General features: G+C 39.5%; 1 protein-coding gene across 1 annotated transcript in view; it reads right to left on the bottom strand.

Moving 5' to 3' along the window:
- LOC109627350 (E3 ubiquitin-protein ligase SMURF2) overlaps positions 1 to 19,130 on the bottom strand; it is a 61,196-nt gene extending 42,066 nt beyond the window's left edge. The window contains exon 1 of the mRNA XM_069530275.1: positions 18,676 to 19,130. Within this exon, the coding sequence (XP_069386376.1) occupies positions 18,676 to 18,727 (52 nt within the window). The 5' untranslated portion in view covers positions 18,728 to 19,130. The remainder of the gene's footprint in view (positions 1 to 18,675) is intronic.
- Between the last annotated feature and the right edge of the window lie 691 nt (positions 19,131 to 19,821).

Raw genomic sequence — 19,821 nt, forward strand, 5'->3', positions numbered from 1 at the left:
CACCAGTGAACCTAATAGGTATGAGCCAGCTGCTCCAAAATACTTTTGATTACTTTGCCTGTCTAATGGAGAACAACACACTGAGCACATTGACACTTGAAGGTTGTGATCTTCAGCTCAAACAGACGAAGACAATGCAGCTGATTCTAGTCGATGTTATGTGCAGCTCACATTTTACAAAAGTAATAGTTGATTGCAGTGACAACATTCTTGCTTTTGTTTTGATTTTAAATCTGTCTTTAAAAAAAGAAACTCATCTAAATTGTGTCAATAGTGTCTTTACTTCTTTTGTCAGTACAGCCAAAATAAATGCAATAATAAATCAATTCTTTAATACAATAAAAACTAGAGGTGAGTGTCAAAACCAAACCATTGATGCTAATGTTTAATCATCACCCAATTATACTAACACTAAACTGCTACCAAGTATTAACACAGTGGTGTGTGGTTAAAGATGGTTTGAAGTGATAAGCACTGTCAGGAAAGCAAGAAAAAAATCATCGAAGTTCGCAGATGGATTGTATTTATTTAGCCCTCTTTTAGTCTTAATGACCACTCAAAGGTCATGTAACCTGCTCAGAGCAAAATCAGGACAAATAAGATGTCTATTCTTGTAACACTTGAAATATTGTAAAACAGAACATTTGTTTCTTAAAACAAAAAGGGTCAATGACAGTCAAGACTTCAAAATGGCAGTGGAACTTAGAGACAATTAAATGCAACTTAAGCAGAGTGAGGAAGATGAAAGATGACATGACATATCTTTAACAGTTCATGGTCTGGTGTCAAGACTAACAAGTTGATCATAATCCTGAATCTTTCCAAAGTGACGACTGCTTACATTAGACAGGCAATGACCTGGAACTGCAAGCTTATCCTCACAATGGATAGGCTTAGGGTAATTTAAGGCCCAGGTTAAATTACTGACTGAAAATTGTACCCAAACACCATCAAAGTGTAATGATTAATAATACAAGGTGAAATGTGCATGTGGCCCAAAGCCAGAATTTGATTCCTCTCACCTTTGCACACTCTTCACCTGATGTGAGCAAATGCGCAGTGAAGGTTACTATACTGAGTACTATACATTCAGTGTTCACACACTTTCAAGTTCCAAAATATGCCTTTATATTAGAGCATAAATTGCATTATTTGATTTGAAAACAACAAAATGTTCTCTAGACTAAATAGTCATACAGTTTCACATGATCACAGGATTTGGTATCACTAAGGTCTAAACTTCAGAAAATTTGTAATCATAGTTGTATTTGGATGAAAAGCAATATTTTGCGGTTTATTCTTTAAGAAATGTCCAAATGAGTCAAGGCCTCGGAAAAGGCTTATCATATATACACATATATATATATATATATATATATATATATACATACATATATAAACATATGTAAATATCTAATATATGACACCCCATGACATCCCCTGAATCATTAGTGACAGTCATTTATATTTAAAAAGAGGAGGCCCACATTCTTTGCCATTGCTCCTGTTATGACTCTTGGTATAGTGCCATGCTGGCTCACTCACAGCATTGTCTAAAAGTTCAACAAAATACTTCCGATTCCCCTCCACTCTCCTGCCTGGCAGGATCACTCACTGTATAGAAAACATGGAGAATGCATGTTTGGAAAAGTGTCAAGCACAAGTACGTGACCAAATTTGTGTTTCTGCTGCCAGAGCACGCCGCAAAAAAATAATGATGGTGTGGTGTGAATTCGCTTTTATGAGTCTCAAAAATTGGGCAAAGTTGCCAAAGTCGGCTTCTAATCTACATTGCACTTCCTTCCCAGACTCCCACCCTCAGCCTCTTTCCAGCCCAGCGAATGCTCGGGATGCCAATTATGTCATTCATTTAAGGGGCCAGCAGTCTACAGCTGACACTCCCTCTCCTTCTCCCCCTCTCCGCTGCCCCAAGGAGACGCCAACAGACAGGAGTCAGGAATCTGGAGTGGAACGTAATCGCTACACTGAGGAGGAGGGCTGGGTTGGAGAGGGGTGAGGAGGTAAAGACAAAGTGTTCATCTGGTGGTAGGAAACTACGGTGGAATGGAGAAAGGGAGAGGGGGAGGAATCTGAGGAAGGGAAGAGAGGAGGTCTATCAAGAGTAACAAATCTGTGGAACGCAGACAGCAAAGGGGGAGAAGGGGAAAGGGAATGCAGAGTGAGGGAAAGTGAACTCTAAACAAGTAGTTATATTTTATATTATTATATCATATTTATTGTGTCTGTAACCTCTGGCATACTCCCTTTGTGTTTTGATGATTATATCTGTTCTTTTTCTTATGTATTTCTCAACAAAAATGTAAATTAAAAACAAGAGAGGGGATATTTGGACAAGGGAATCAATGACAGTGATACAACTCTGGTAGTGTTTACACTGACAAAGGTGTAGCAGGGATGACTGAAAGAGATAATACGAGATGACAGGAGAGAAGAGGAGGAATAAAAGAAGGAGCAGAGTGGACAAAAATTAAGTCTGGAAGTTGAGGTAAATTTGCTAGTCTGCACTTACATCACTTAAGTAGTATTATCAGGACGATGTCTGGAAACCTTTTGTACAAATCTCATTGGCTGAAGTTCAACCACCTTATCTACCGGCAAGTGTGCCTTTCATTTCTTGGTTAATTTAATCCATAAATGGAGCTTGATTGATTTACCCTGCATTAGATCTCTATTTTTGTCCAGTTTTATTTTTAGCAGCAAAGGAAGTCAGGAAGCCCTGCAGGCAAACAAGAGTAAACTAACCCAGTCCAGCCATGTATTCAGGACTTAAATTGAGTAGGAACCATCCAGAAAACCATTCTGACATGCTTGATTGATAATGCCAAGCAATTATTTTTTGGTGTGCTGCAGTCAAGCGTCCTGACAGATGCCATTAAAATACACACTTAACAAATCAGAAACTAATTCTACAGCCCCACATTTAACAAAACCTTTTTACCTTCTCTTCAGTGGATGATTTTGATTTAACTGCTCCTCTTCTGTCTAGAGTTTGAATTACATTACACAACCCCCCTCACATGTTAAAAATTTCCAAATCCACCATTTTTCTGAGGAATAGTATCATTACTGTTTGTGATTGTGTTTTTTTACATTTCGCACTTACTCCACATATTTGTTAGTTGTGTCTAAACACAGGCAAGAACCAAGTCAATGGTTAGCTGTTTACAGAAGGGGAGCAAATGTCAATGCTATTTCTGAAGTGGTGGGCAATTTTAAATGCAACGTTCCAAACTGAAATAAACAACACTTAACTTTTATGATGCACTTCAGCTATCTGTCATGTTTGCAACCAGTGAAGTACAGTGCAAGAAATCAATTTTGGAGGGCAAAATGCCTAAGCCTTTGTCCTTGGTTTATTCACTAATACACACATATCATATTACTCATGCATATAAGCTGGGGCAGCGATGGCTGTTAATCATTGTGAATGAAATCAATCTTATCCCCTGAAGAGATCAACACACTTAAAAAGCCTCCAGCTACACTACAGGGGGAAACCTAGCCTCAGATGTAGTGTGAGCGACAGCCTGGTAAAAGACAATTACAATCATCTTGATTCAATTGGAAACGGAAGCTGGTGTTGTTTACATACACAACTTAAACAAAATGGAGACAATTTGACTGTTAAATGTCTATGGCTTCTGAGTTCTCTACAACCTTGATGAGTTACCAAGAAATCAAACAGAAGATTGACATTGACAAACTAACTGGCGTGTCTTGCGACAGTGAATACGTGGGAAACAAATGTACATTATATAAATAACACAACACACCCACAGATCAACAGATGGATACTGTGCAGACTCTGGCGAGATGACATGTCCCATGCAAGATGGCAGTGTTCATATCCAGGCTAATGAGTTTTTTAAGGTAGGCAAGCTGAATCATGGGGAAAAGAAGGAGAGTAAAGGTGGTCGGAAACTAAGAAAGAAAGGTGACATGAAGCAGAGAGAAAAGGATGGAGCAAGGAATAAAGAAATAAAAGAAATACAGGCGAGGAAATAAGCCACAGGTATTTAAGCTCATCTAAAGCATGAGTCACAAAGTAACTGTTATACTCATATAGGAAGCATTCAGATTGAACTTTAATTTAGATACAGTCAGGTATTATATCATTCCACAGGAAAGTCATTCCCATGTGACTCATTAGGTGCACAAATGGCTGGGAGATTACTTATTTTATCTGCACGTGGCTTGAGCTGATGTAAAGTTGGTTTAGTGTCTTTATGAGCACAGGCCTTTTGTCCATACTGTAAATGATTCATGCAACAACTGTCTCAGGAATGCAGCTCTGAATTTTTGTATTTCAGCACGAGACTACTGCGCATGATTCACACCAAGAGGGATTTCCTTGCATCGATATGCGGACAGAAAAGACGTCCTCTTGACATGGGTGCTGCTTATTGAGTTTTTGTGTGTTAAATTAGCCCCTGTAGCTGGTCCTCGAACAAGTTCACAGACACAACAAATGTAAAATGCAGGATTAGATCATCTGAAACAAGGGTATGGTTTCAGTTTGTGTCTAATTCTAGATTATGATAATCTACATATTGTACTTGCTTGTGTACATGTGTAGTTGTTTGCACAAAATGTTTTTACCTTGTTATATTTACACAATCTTAATAAGGTTTGAATGCTGCGAAGTTGCAGGCATTAGACTAAAGCTTCTTCAACTCATCTCCTTAAGGTGCTTCAAAGCCACCCAGGATTGTGTGTTTGTGTATCTGCACATAAATATTAGGCTTGTGTATAAAGCATGCCTGTGCTCCATTTGTGTGTTCATTCCCATATGGATGCCAGGATTCATTAACTGTGTCTGTATGGTCCATTAGCCATTAGACATAAGGGAATGAGAAAAGACAGAGGCAGAATGAGATGACGACCATGATTATTAAGTGGAAAAGAGTATTCAGAGGTTGGGGTGGGGAGATGGGCATCTAGAGAGCACTAAGAGGAGGAAAGAAGAGCAATAAAAGAGTAGAATTGTGGGGATGGAAGAGGGGATTGGGGAAAATAAAGCAAGAGGAAGAAAATGCAAACATATGGCAAGGGAACATAAGGGGGAAAAGTAAAAGAAAGGACAATAAAGACTGTTATTATAATGAGTCAAAAAGTGTAAAGCAGAACAGAAAAAACAGCAGGGAGAATTGGTTTGGACTCAAACAAATAGATGTAGTGTGAATAAGTCCTACATATGTCTTGGACATGGTAGCCCATATATCACCATCAGTTGCACCAGCCTCTCAATATGGAACAGCAACTGCCAAAATAGTAATTCCTTGGACCGTGTCTATAAATCATAACTAAACTACAAGGTCAAACATGTTTTCAAGTTCTTGACCTAATAAGGGAAAAATGTAAACTTTAGGTCACTGAAAACTGAAAAATCATGCACATTTAAAAGAAAACAGGACAGCACATTGGCAAACTTGCAGTTTTTCTGCAGCAGTGGAAGTAAATGAAGCCTTGAAATTAAACGCACTGTTGAACTTCTGTAACAGAGTTGGGATGAACTTTCCAAACAATGTTTCATTTCCATTGTAGGGAGGCAACCATGAGTATGACCAGCTGCTGAATAAGAAGGAAATTAAAGTTAATTTAAGGATTTATTTATTTAATTAAATAAAAACAAATCTAAGTCATTTCAGTGACAACTGGAAAAACCAAAGCATTCTTTTCACCCATAGTTAAAATACTACAGTGAATGACACTTGCACCAAATACCACTCTATTCATGTTGCTATTACATTCACTATGCTGCTGACAGAAGACATGGGTGAGAGGAGCAAGTCAACCAACAGTGGTTAAATGTGAGACTAAATTGGTGAAAGACAGATGGCTATTGTGAGGATGGGTGTCAGAGAAAAGTAAGCAACAACACAGACAGGGAGACGGGATAGTGCTGGCCACGTTTTCTTTGTGAGTGAATAGGATGGACAGAGGTTATTTAAGGCTATAGAAGTTTTCGTCATTTCTCTGTGTACACATAAATATTCAACTGAGCCCAGCGGACTATCACGGTGGAGTCCAGGGATTTTTGTTGTGTGTAGGTGGATGGTGGTGATGTGTGGCATAAAAACACTTAAAACAAGAGAGAACCTGACCAAATCTGGTTCACATAGACCACAATAATGAGGCAACATTGGTTACATGTAAAAGTAATAAATCTTACACTCATTTTCATACCTAATTAGTGACCTCCACAATAAGTCCCGCTTCGCTCTAGTATAACACTTCAAATTCTGTTGTTGCACAGAATCATAACCTTGTGGTTACCTCTGCAAAAGTTTCAATAACACACAGTGCTCCAGGCTGTTGTTTTCACAGCTATATTAAGCAAGTGATTCAAACAGTAAACGTGTCATTGAGCATGGTTGCAATGTACACTGCAAAACGCTATGAAAAAATAGCTTTTAAGAAAATACTAAAAAAGACATCGGAATGCAACCATGCAGTGTTAATTTACTGTTACTGTGTGAGCTCTTGGTTTCTCCCAAAGACTTGAGTAATTCTCCTGATTCAGTTATTGCATCAAAACATACATACTCTTGATGAAAGATAGGTGAAACCCTTGATGCAGGACTCACACGTGTTGAGAATACACCATCAATATAAATGCTGAGCATTCATTTCAGATGGGCTGACTTCATGGATTACTCAACTGCATTATGGTACCTCTCCATCGCACTGCTTGACTTGTGTACGGCAGAAGTTGAGGAGAGCTCAAAAGAGGCACCAGCCAATCAAATAATGGTTTAACAAATATTCAACCGCAGGTGCTAGCCAATCAAATCACATTAATGAGAAGGAGGAGTCAGAGGCAGCAGAACCTGCTGAGGGTTCACCTGGTTGTGGATTTTATCTTATTTATTCCTCTGTACTTATCATTAGTATTGTTTTGACAGCTAGCATGCCACTTTAGCATGAAAGACAGCTTTGTTGTGTCCGCTAGAATGAAACTGTGATTGTTGACCTAAGGACAATCGCACTGGCACCAAGTATTAATGCGTACTAATGCAAGGCTTACACTTGGGTCCAGCATTAGTGCTACAAATCTTCTTCCTTTATATCTGAACCTTGGTAAACCGGTGGCAAATCCTCCTGTTATTACGATTATGTAAAGAGCAGAGTGGGATGGTGTGGCACACCGGCACTGTCTGAGTTACTTGATCTTCATCTCCACAACACAAACCACTGCATTTCTCATATAGTCTGACTGACTTTCTCCCACAGTTAAACTGGAAACACAGACACAGAGAGGGTGGGTTGTGATTGGAGTGGCAGTGTAAGTGAGTGTGTGTACAGTAGACTTGCTGAGTGGCACACACACACACACACACACACACACACACACACACACACACATATATATATATAAAGTGTGATTCATATAAAGTCTAACCTGTCTTCCTGCATCCACTGGGTTTTTTTACCAGTGAGAAATGAAAAGTGTTTTCTTTATCCACACTAGTTAATATTTATGATTCTGGCCTAGCAACAGTGATACATCTGAGGATGATCTTCTTTCTTTGATGTTGCACACTGTACACATTTTTCATTTTCTAGGAATCAAAGAGAACAACAGTTATGTTTTTTTGTCACAGTTTTTACTGATATGCCTGATTTAACATTGTTCTGTGATTTAAAAGCGACACAGTCTTTAACTAAAATATGAAGATTGAGGCCAAGCATGGAGCTGCAAGAACATTTCTTGGCCGCATCAATACAATGCTCTTCTTTATGATTTGCCAAATATTTCAGATTTACATAAACATGATTATTGATTTGGCATCATGTGCTCCTTGTACTCCTTCCAGACTTGGAATAAATTGTGTAACTTAAAGACTGTTTGTGGGTAGATAATAGTGATGACAGTGGAATTTGCAACTAACAGTCATTTATGAGATACTTTTGAGCGAATGAAAGTCAAGTAAATATATTATTTTTGCTAATCCCATAACAGACTCCTTAGGGTCACCAAGCAAACTTTATCAAACACTTTCAGAGTCCTGTATGGTGGTGAGGGACCAGTACAGGAAGTATGTGTGTGCTGATGTATGTGTGTGTGCACATCACAAGTTGAAAACAGATAAAGAAAAAAAAACACAAAAATGGAGCCACACCGGCAGAGTTGTCTGTCAACTGTCTGGACTAGATCCGGGGGTGAGAGAGGGAGAGGAAGTAGTCGAGAGAAATGACAGAGAGATGAGAGACATCCTGTTCACAAAAAAGAAAAGAGAGTAAAAAGACTGAAGAGAAAAACGCAGGATACAGAGACACATGATGAGAGGCTGCAGTGGGGAGTCAGAGAGTTCAGGCAGTGAAAGGAACGGAGATAGGTAGGACGCATTGAAGTGTGAGAGCACCCCAGCCAGGGAAAAAAATCACATCTGTAGACCTATTACCTGCTTTTGCACATGTTCCAAATTAACTTTTTAAGATTCAGGGTTTTTTTTTTTGCCTACCCTCATAAGGCAGAGGCTGTCAGAAATATTATGCTCTAGCCCTATGAAAAGAAAAACGTGATACTTCTCCATATTCTGCAGGAAAATCCTCCTGAAGCACTTGGAAAGTTTAATGTATTCTGCATATTGAAGCCCACCTCCTCTCCAGTCTGAGGCTGTTATGCAATACTGAGGTGTTCAGTCTTTCCATTTTCCTGCTCCGCAGTACACAGATGCCACCAAGTTCTTAAGTAATTTGAAAAACAGAAAAACTGAAGGATTAACTGAAACAACCACAGTCTGCAGACACAAAGCTATTAATAAAAAAAGGTAAAAACAAGTTCTATTGTAACATGATTAACATGCCACCAATACAGTCATGCCTATGTATTCTTTGTATTCAGTGCACATGTAAAAACGCTGTAAAAATCCTGTAGCTAAATGTTTAATGCAGGATCAACTTTTGGTGGGGGAGAAAGCTTGTAATCTCCCCGTGTGTTACATGGTAAAATGCTGGTCATGAGTACAGAGTCATAAAGCTGAATTATGAGACTGGTAGTGCCCCTGTGAGATTTCATCACTGACTCACAGTCTCCTTATAGACCAAACTCTTCTTAAAATACAGTGGTGTTCTGAGAAACAAAGACCATGTCTGAACATCCTGAGCCAGCTTGAATTTGTCATTGCTCACAGATATGTCTCCAAACAAATCATCAAGGGTCGATCAGATATCAAGTTCATTGTGAGTTATTAGAGAGCTGACCAGCTGCATGCAGCTGGCATCACTCCAGAAGTCCTTACTATGCCTGCCTCTGTGGTTGTGTTAAAATGTGCTAACTCTAATAGGAAAATCCTCGAGTCACCAGAAAACAAATGTATCAATGAAACGACAGGATATAATTCCACAAACCAGAAACCTGGGATTTCCCCACAGCATGAAATTTGAGGAGAGGAGAAAAATGTGTTCACAGAAGCTTCATTTGATTTAAAGATGAACGTGGTAAAGAGATATTCTTGATATATTCTTGGATAAAAAACTGCAATAATAAAACCTTTGACTGTTGTGATAAATATATTTTCAGGGATTGCCAAAATCGCTCTGACTCTAGAGAGCACAATGCCAAGAGATTTTATAATTTATTCTGATACAGAGGAATAAAAACAATCACTTCTGTTTAATGTCTCAAAGCCTTCCACACTTTGGAATGTACTTCACTGGTGTTAACTCATCGTTATCTGATCATGTTACCAACAGATGAAAAGCAAAGACAACCTTTTGTTTCCCACCATCAAAGTAACCAGGCAGCTGTAACTGGGCTACTGACAGCCATGTGAACCATGGGTTGGACAAATACAAATACTCACTCTGACTTAATGTCTTTAGATTGTAGGAAACCAGTCAGTAATACTTCTGCTCAGATTATTTACATGTTTCATGTGATGTATTTTGAATGTTTGTAATTTTTCTTTCTGTCTATTTTTGGGTGAGCTAGCCAAGACAAATTCCGATCAACTTTGTTGATGTGGCAATTAAATTTTGAACTTGAATCATAAAACCACAGCGTGATCTTAACATACTTATTACTCATAAGTATTATAACAATAAATCAGATGCTGGCTACAAAAGCGTCACATTAATAGTGCCACAGATATAGACATATATAAGCATCCATTCATTAAGTGTCCACATTCCATGGAGATATTGTCGCATGCATTAAATATCAGTAAAAACAACTGAAAAGTTTCACAGTTCATAATCAACGGAATCCACTTGATCCAGATTTTTATTTGGATCTGCATGAAATTGTTCAGTCATTGAAACTAACCCCATAAATATGCCTGAACTTAATCACCAAGATTCACCGGTAATTCTCTGAGAAATTAACAAAAATGTTGAAAACTGCCCTAAAAGATTCCCTGATTCCGCACCTTGATCCACACCAAATTTAAATGGGTTGGTCCTGCACCCATACAGAATTCTTCCACCAAGTTTTGTGGTAATCCGTCCAGTAGTTTTAGGTTGAAATGTATATATCTGTTATTTGGGATAAGGAAATGCATTGTGAGAAGTTTTAATGTTTTGACTACAAATTAATTAAAGTGTGCCTCGTTTTTTTGTCTGGTTTGTTGCGTCTGTAAACTGTTGTCTCCTGTATTTCCTTTTAGACTTACACACAACAGATAATATAAACACAGCTGGATCGTAGAATGAATAAAACGTTTCCATATGATGATGAGGGCCACGTGAACAGTGAATGAGAGTATGGAACCTGTGATATGCGTGTGGTCAATTAGAGTCTATGCTGGTGATCCAGACTAAACAGAGCTGGAGGAAGTTTAGGTAGGGCTACATAATAACCACAACACAGTGAAGCCAGACGGTAGAGACCAAGCAAGACACAGACACAGTTATTACAGGAGCATCATCTCTTTCCTGACAAGGACTGTGCACAGAGACTAATTTATACTACTGAATATTTACACCAGATGATAATTTGGCACCATACTAACAGCCCGATGACTCAATCAAGTTGTTCACTGTAAATGAAACACAGATCATTAACCAGCCCAATTATTCTTGCCACTGTGTTTGCATTTTTCCACAAGGGCTGTTATACATCCAATAAACTAAGACCATTTCACACTTAATTAAAAGAGTCTAGCACCAACGTCTGCCTCAGATACCCAGGGGACCTGATGCAAGAATAGACCAACCGCATTCAGTGTTTTAGCATTTAAATGCAGCCTATTAGAATCTGAAATGTTGTATACCTCCACTGCAGAGACGTCTTTTGTGTGCTTACCTCACTATTGTTAGGTTTACTGCCCAAGGTTGGAAATGGTTTAGGGAGCCATGCTTTTTGTCTCTTGTTTTCAAGATCACAAATATTTTGTAATCAGATTACGACAGCTGCTTTATAGTAATAAAAATATATATTTAAAGACAACAACACATATCAATTTAAATTATATTTACTCATTTGCATTTAAATATTAAATGTACTAAACACCATTATTAATGATTTCCTTAAAGAGACATTTTCAGCCCTACAAATGTGAATGCCCTTGACTGACTGACTGGTTGGCTGAGTGACGTCTGTGAGCAGGGTCCAAAATTAACTTTTTGACTCACCTGCCAGCAAGACAAGCTTTTTATTTATTTATAAGAAGCCAGAGCTGAATGTGAAGTAAGGTTGACGTGGCAGTCTTTGTTGCCAGTGTTACAAGGCGTTCAAAACTACTTATAGATCTTTTACATTGTAAACCTTCACAATCTGGGTAATTAAACATTGCACACAACTTCAAGTGCAGTAGAAGAGTGAGGTTGCACACAGTGAAATCTAACGTTACAGATCTCACTCAGTAAGAGCTCTACAGACACTGAGCTAATACACGTCTTTTCTTAATGAATTCTGGTGTTCCCGGTAATGCTGTTGTTGTCAAAAGCAACCTAATTTTAATGTGTAGATCAGCGGTGAATAAAACCATTGAATTCAAATTTGAATACAAATTTAAAAGCCAGAATACAACTCAAAAAGTTTCAATCTTAACATTTAATTAAGTGAACCTCGGGGACACAAGGAGATTGATTGATTCTAATTGTTAAAATTCCATTTGTTAGCGGTTCATAGGAACTCTTTATATGTGGTCCATGACAAAGGGAAGGAGGCTGAAATAAACAAACAATCCTATCAGACAGGTAGCAGAAACCTTAAGAATGGCCAAACCAACACCACAAACCTAAAAGACTGTCGAAGATAACAGAAGTAGATTGTCACAGAATCCTTTGCTTGGTGAAGAACGAACATTGTCAGAGTCTACAATAAAGGAGAGGTTTTATTAATGCAAATAGAGAGGGTTTACCTCCATGTGCAAACCTTGGTTTGCCAGACAGCATGTTAAATAGGCTGCATAGTTCTGAACAAGATTAATTGGATGGATGAATCCAAGATTAACTTGAACCAGCCAAGATGGGAACAGGAAAGTATCAAGAGTGAAAGAAATGCCTCAAGAGCCAAAGCACAGCACACTGTCTGTCAAACACAGTGGAGACAGTGTTATGGTATGGGCTTGTATGGCTGCCAATGGAACTGGGTCACTGGTGTTAATTGATGATGTGACTGCTGATTATCAGTGATGAACCTGAAAGAGCTACACTGTTTGCTCACATTCAGTCAAATCCTGCAAAACTGGTCAGACGGGGCTTCACAGTACAGATGGGCAATGGACCCAAAACATGCTGGGAAAGAAAAGAGCTTCTCACGGCAAATAAATTGAATATTAAGTTGTATCAGTCACTTTACCTCAATCAAGCAAATTGATGATGCTTTTCACTTAATGAAGACAACACTGAAGGCAGAAAGGCCCACAAAGAAGCAGCAACTGGAGGCAGCTGCTGCAAAGACCTGGCAAAGCATCTCAAGAGAGAGAAACTAAGAAACCGCAGGGTTTTCCCTACCGCTATAGGACTTAAGCGCAGTGCCTTAGCAAAGAATTATGTCCGTCACAGATGATGAAAAAGTCGGAAAACTGTATAATGTATAATTATGTGAGAGGAATGAGAGTGAGGGAGGAATTGACTTGCTTTAGTAGCTGAGTAAGAAGACTTGTGACACACTGAACTATCTAAGCTGCCCAAACTTAGTTATCAGGTGACTATGAGAGGATGAGAGAACACAAATTCAGATCCATGAAGATGGAAGATGAGCCTTCAAGTGATGAAGACTTATTGCTTCTCATTGCACCTCCTAACTCCTCTAAAACTGGCCATAAATGCTGTAATGATAATGGTTCAAAATTATGTGACAATGCATGTTTTCACAATGTACAATTGCCATAATCAGAACACTTATGGAGCTGACTACATATGAGAAAGACATGAGATGAGCCAGCAGAAGAAGAGCTGACGACAGAGGGGTTGACAGCAGCAGCCGGGGACTGCCCTATATGGGCTGCTCTCTTGTCTTAACAGATCAAGTGTAAAATGTTTGAGCTGAGGTACATAAACACACAGCTTGGCCACCAAGCAAGAATGAATGGTATACACACACTCTCCAAGCTAAAAACATATCTATTCTCGCACACTGGCTCCCTTCAAATCTCAGACGAAGAATAGCACACGGTCCTTCACTGCATGTTCAGAAATCAAAGTGACAGACAGGCTCAGGTCGAAAAGGAAGAGTATGGAAATGAGCACGTAGGCTTCTACACATCATCCTATGATGAATGGTAGATAAAAGAACACAAGCACTGACTCTATGCCTTTACAGAGTTAGAGGACTGCAAAATCAAATCACCCATATACAAATCACTGCTTTTTCAATGTGCTGAAGTAGAGATATGAGGTGATACAGAACAGCTAAAGACTTACTTATCTATGTGTTTGGGTAGCTAAGGTTGTTGAGCAACCTTCGACATTCTTCTGTATGCATGTGTTGCACGTGCATGACGGCTACCTCGCAGAGCTGCTGCAGTCTTGCTGCTGGAGTGCTGCTTCTACCAGCTCTATGTATCTCCATACAGTTTCCCTTTGATAATGGCTATAAATAATAATATTCCATCATCCATCATTGATAGGTGGTCTGCAGAGTGAAAAGACGCAACCAGGAAGCAGTTTTTGTTTAACCTCAGTTAAAGCAAGAGAGAGGGAGAGTACAAAAAAGCTGAACATTGAGTTTTTTGTAATGTTACAGGTATGATGTCATGTCTATTTTTGAAGGGAACTGTGGATGTCATGTGAAAAATAAGCGAGATGCCGAGACTCCAGATGACACACTGCAGCAGCGAGGCACAGGCAGTGTGGCTGCTCTAACCTAATAACATGGGCATTGAAAACTGAAATGCTCAATGAATTTGATTAAAATAGATGTTTTACCCGATGGCTTTCAATGTGTGTGGGGTGGCACAAATGTAGATAGACATGGTTAAAATCTTACTAACAGCCAAATATCTTTGAGGTGATTTCTGCAGCAGTCAGAGTTTTTTTATCAGTGCATATGAATTGTCTCATAACTGGGTCAAACTGTACTTTCTGCCAGAGTATATAAAACTGAGAGCAACACAATAAACACGTTGCTGTATGACTCATGTCTATTGTCTGCTGATGAATCACAATCACTGACTCTGGTCCACATTTGAACTGTCAAACCTTTGTGTTGTTTAAATGGGGGGGAAGAAGACACTTGGAAATGAAACAGCACCAGAACATCCTCAGTCTAAGTCCCCACACTACCAGGAGTACTATGTAATCAGCCTATATTCAAATCATACAGAGAGGCCGTCAAAACTGGAGAGCAAAAGTAATACTGTCAATCTAAGGATGATGAAGTGAGTCAGAGAAGATAGTAAGACTGAGAAATATTTTCACAATCACAGATACAGGCAAACTGAGAAAAATATTTGCAAATAATCAAATCAAATAATCAAAGAGGTTATGTTGTTTGATGGATGGTTGGTTGATTGTAAATAGGATTACGCAGAAACTATATAATGTATTTTCATGAAATGTGTGTGTGAATGATGGAAAGATGGGACATGAGTCAAAACAGAGCCCAATAAATGCTGGGACGGATGCATTTTTTTGTCCTTTTTAAATTTCTTTAACATTGCAAGATATGATATACTTTGATGTTTTCACTGATTTTGCAAGAAACTATTTATATAAATAATTGGGGGAGTGCTATCTATAAGTGTGCACATTCAAATAAAAATGTGGTTTCATAAGGGGACAGTTGGAACTTTTCTGTGCTATTGTGATTGCATTTTCTTTTATTTCATTTTAAGTTGCTTTACTAGATTTAAAAATTCCAAAATGACACTTGATATTTAACGTTTACATAGATCTCTCCACACATCTTTTAGTCCTCCCAACACTCTGCTGTGATCAAAACTTCCATCATGTATAATTATCTTAGCCTCATGTGGACATCATAAATGAAGGTTGACAGCTCTTGTTGCTTTCTCACTGTCACCATGGTGCACTCGATGTAACATTCATTCTTAATATTTTAGTCGACAGGCCTAATTTAGCTCAGCATTGCGTGCTGACAGTACATCCTGTGGAAGTTGGTGTGCGTATGAGGGCGACAGTGTGGGTGTGCAGGTGAAAGTGTGCGTCTGACTTATGTCTTGAGAATACAGACATTGTGCTTGCACATACAAGCAAGCTGACAGTGGCCCCTGATAACTTCCCTAAAATGTTCTCTGCTCCAGCCCTAATTCTGGACCAGAGACGGAGGCTGGATCTTTATCTTAATCACCAGCTTCCTGGCTTTTTCCCTCTTCAACACACAAGCTCCAGCACTTGATTTCCAAAATGTTGCAATGAGGAACACACAGATCTATTTCACTATCCCATGGAGAATACTGATTAACAAAATGCATTCCCAAACCAAAACCAAATTCTAACCCCAACCCTAGATCTTAACCCTCAAAAAGAAGTCTCTACACCCCCCACAAACAAACACTGCAGAAGAAAAGGGTGCATGTGGGTTCCCTGTGCTTGATTTAGTGTCACATTCTCACACACAGCAGGAAAAATCCTGAGATGATTCTTCCAGTGTTCCCTGCTTGCTGTGTGCCAACTGGAGGCTAATGGACGAAACGGATCACAAAGTCTCCCTCCCTAGCAGCAAAGGCAGCAACAGCACAGTGCAGCCAGGAGGCCGTATCAGTGGGGGGGTGAGAAATGGATTCATCACCTCGTACATCTCATGACATTCACCTATGAGGAACTCCAGATTCAATCCGGTGAAGGAAGGTGAGGCAAAACACCATGTTTTTGTTCAATTTCAGAAATCTCACCAATTCTTCCAGACAGAGAGAAAACACATACTGTTATGAAGAACACCCCTCAAAATCCAACATTGGTCTCTTACAAACATGGCAGCAAATTCTATGGGGACACGACAACACAGCGTCTCCCTGCAAACTCAATGTTTTTTTTATTAATTTAAGCATCAAAGAGATGTCCCAGATGAAAAAAATACAACCTTAAGGAGGATCTGTGAAAAAGTGTTTAGAGGGTGGCAATTGAATGCAATGAGTGACAACATACCTGGAGATTTATACAGTCGAAATCCTGCAGTGTGTGTAAGCCTATCCTACGCCTATTCTAATCCATGTCCATGACAGGGGGATCCCAGTGATGGTTGAAAACTATAGCCCCTCTGTGGTTATAGCTACAGCCAAGTAGGTGTCTTAGTAAAAGGGAGAACGGGTATGACGACACCAATGCTGTTGTGTTGTGTCTAGTTCACACTACATGAATAGCTCCAGATCAGGGCTGCATTTAATACGCACTCACTCGCTACATGAACCCTTTAATGATGTGATTTGAGTGGCTCGCCGACACTTCGGCCTACACCTCAGGCTGAAGCCTTGGAAATAGCGATGAGACGACAGACTGCACCAACAGATGCATTCCAACTACTTGTGCAAGTCACCAACCAACATAACAGGTAGCCTTTTACATTTGCTCTGGGCTTTTGGACTCTTAACAACTCTTTCCATTTCTTCATACAGAAATTTGAATAAAGCTGTAGCTGTTTTGGGGAAATGGACATAAGTCTGTTGTTTATCATTTACATGGTCAATTATGAAACATAACAATAGCTCCAAATCCCCAAACTCCTCTATAGCCAAGCTTTCCATTTTCCTCTTTTGTCTTAGAGAACAAAAAAGACCAACTATGAGACCACAGAGTAAAACTGGACTATGGCTGGTATGCAATGTGAGGTCTAAATGCATGCGGAATCAGACGCATTAATGAATGCACCAGTCTATATGATTACTCAGCATCACTGATCATCGCAGTGGTCACAATCTACCAGATGAACCCCAATGTCTCTCTCTTCACACACACACAATTGTCCCAACCCATTCTCTCTGGTGAAGGACAGACAGAGGATGTGTCTATGATGGAGAAAGACTCCCATTTCCTCTCTGAGGTTTCACATTCCTGGGATTCCGTCTGAAGACCACTGCAGCCCACTTAAAACCATTCTCCATATGCAGAGGTGAAAAAAAAGGAAACCCAGGGCAGACGAGCAGGAGGACGGCTGTGTACGTCTTTGAGTTTTCATTACTCTTGACAGTATTAATCTCCCCTTATAGGTAAGCAAACACGTTTAGCATAGAATGAAAAACTATTCCTTCCCATGATTTAACCGACCCTATATAAAAATCAGACCGTGCTCGAACACCATCAGTTGGTGTTGTGGGAATTTTGAGTTATGCAGCACTGTTGTAAGTCTTAGAAACAAAAACCATACAGGTTAAAAAACATGGAATCAGAATAAGACAATTTTATGTTCGCAGTCAGATTTATCACATATGGTAGTTTCCACCAGAACATGGTGAGGACTTAAAATCTGGTTCCAGCACAGCACACATCCATCAATGCAGGTTCAGCCTAAAATGCCACCCCCCTCTTAAAAAGACCGCAGCTTGTCAGAGCAAACCAGCAAATGTTTGCCAAGTGACACAATGCAAATCCTATAAATTAATTGGAGTATTACATTAAGTGACAGCATCCAATATAGTGATGTATTTTCAGTGTTTTCCCACTGTTATAACCCATTATAGACCACAATGAAATATAGGATCTATACAAACCAAGGTCATTGATAAAAGTATATCATGTAAAGACAACTATTGTAATATATAATTCTGAGACTTAAGCTAAAGTATGAATCCACACAGTGCAGATGATCCATGGAACGTGACTGCACAGAGGCTCTATGATCAGCTTTGATCAGCCATGGAGGTGTTTCAGGTTTTGAAAATAACCACAAAAAGACCACGCTGAGATACCGTGTGAGTCGATTAACATTACCACAGACCTACTGATACCGAGTTTAGATATTTGAATCTTAGCTAACTTCTGAGGTTAACGTGAGTCAGCTAACTTATTAACCTACAATATAAACAGTTACAGTCTTGCGCTGGTTAATTTTTGCTAACGGGCTAGGCTCATTTATTGCCTTTCAGAGCAGCTAAATTGGTTTGTGTGAGTTACCTTCATTTAGGATTAAGACGTTTAAGTGCGATGAACAATAATAATAATAAACGCAAGGTTTATTATAAATTAAAAATGTGCATAATAGCCTCGAATGTGTCCTGGTTCACCATCAGCAGATGTGGAGTTAGCTAGCAGGCTAACATGCTAACGTGTAGCGAGCAGCGCAGGAGGGGGTTTAAATTCGCTTACCTGTCAACCGCAGCTTCACTGGGCCATTTCTCCTCACCCCTTGGTTAGACATCCCCCTCTGTGTTCCAGCGTGAAGAAAGAAAATCACTGAAAAGTCACTAATTCATGTGTCGCCGTGTGAGCTTGTTTCAAAAGAAGGTATCTCCCAAAACAATCCCTCTGCTAGCTCGGCGTTAGCTTGTAGTATCACCATAGCAAATCACGCTGACTGATGCAACGTAATGGTGTCACAGTCATGTCGATGCAACAACTCTCATCTTGAGCCACAACAAGAAAGAAATACACGTAGCTACGTTTCCCAGGTGTGGTTCATGCCGCAGAGCACGAGTACCGGAGCTGGTTCAGGTGAGCGGCTCGTCCACCATCCGTACACACGTCCACTCAGCCCGGGCAGCTCAGACTGAAGTTGTCGGTGGAGAAGCCTGCTCCTGCAGACAGACAGTCAGGCTGAGGGAGGCGAGGACCGGCAGAGCATCCGGGGATTCTTTCAAAATAAGAGCTGGATTCAACTGCGGTAGAGCAGGTCGCACATCAGCTCATTGAAACCAACACCAATCAACCAATGAGTTATAAAAATACCATTAATGCACAATAATGAGCACTTTATTTACAATTATCCTGTTTACATTGGCACAAACCGATTTTATTGTTAATGTGAAGTTTCCGATCTTAATTTGGATGGTTTTATGTAGCTTCTTTCTCAATTCATTCGAATACTGTTACAATATAGTAGGCTGGCTGGTTCCACTTTTCCATGAACTTATATCAATATTAATTATCAGTACTTGACAAATCTAAATCAGTGTGAACTAAATCAAGGAAATGTAGAGGAGAACAACTATTTTAGACTCATCCAAAATTTTTATACACTAGAAAATGTATTTTTCCTGAGGGTAAATAATGTAGATTCAGATCTGAGCAAAGTGACTTTAGACATCAAGTCTCTGGGTCTAGTTCTCTTCCTTCCTGAGTCGCCTATTGTGATATTGAGTGGCTGCGTTAAATGTAGATTTCACTCATAAAATCGTTTCCCTGTACTGCAAACACAGCAGGATCAACACTCACAAGCAATGAGAATAAGCACAGTGTCACCTTGTGGTAACAGGACACCTAATCACCTCCCATTTCTACCTATAACAGTTTTTT

Source organism: Paralichthys olivaceus, chromosome 8 (assembly GCF_024713975.1).
Source record: "Paralichthys olivaceus isolate ysfri-2021 chromosome 8, ASM2471397v2, whole genome shotgun sequence".
In the NCBI taxonomy this organism is placed as follows: domain Eukaryota; kingdom Metazoa; phylum Chordata; class Actinopteri; order Pleuronectiformes; family Paralichthyidae; genus Paralichthys; species Paralichthys olivaceus.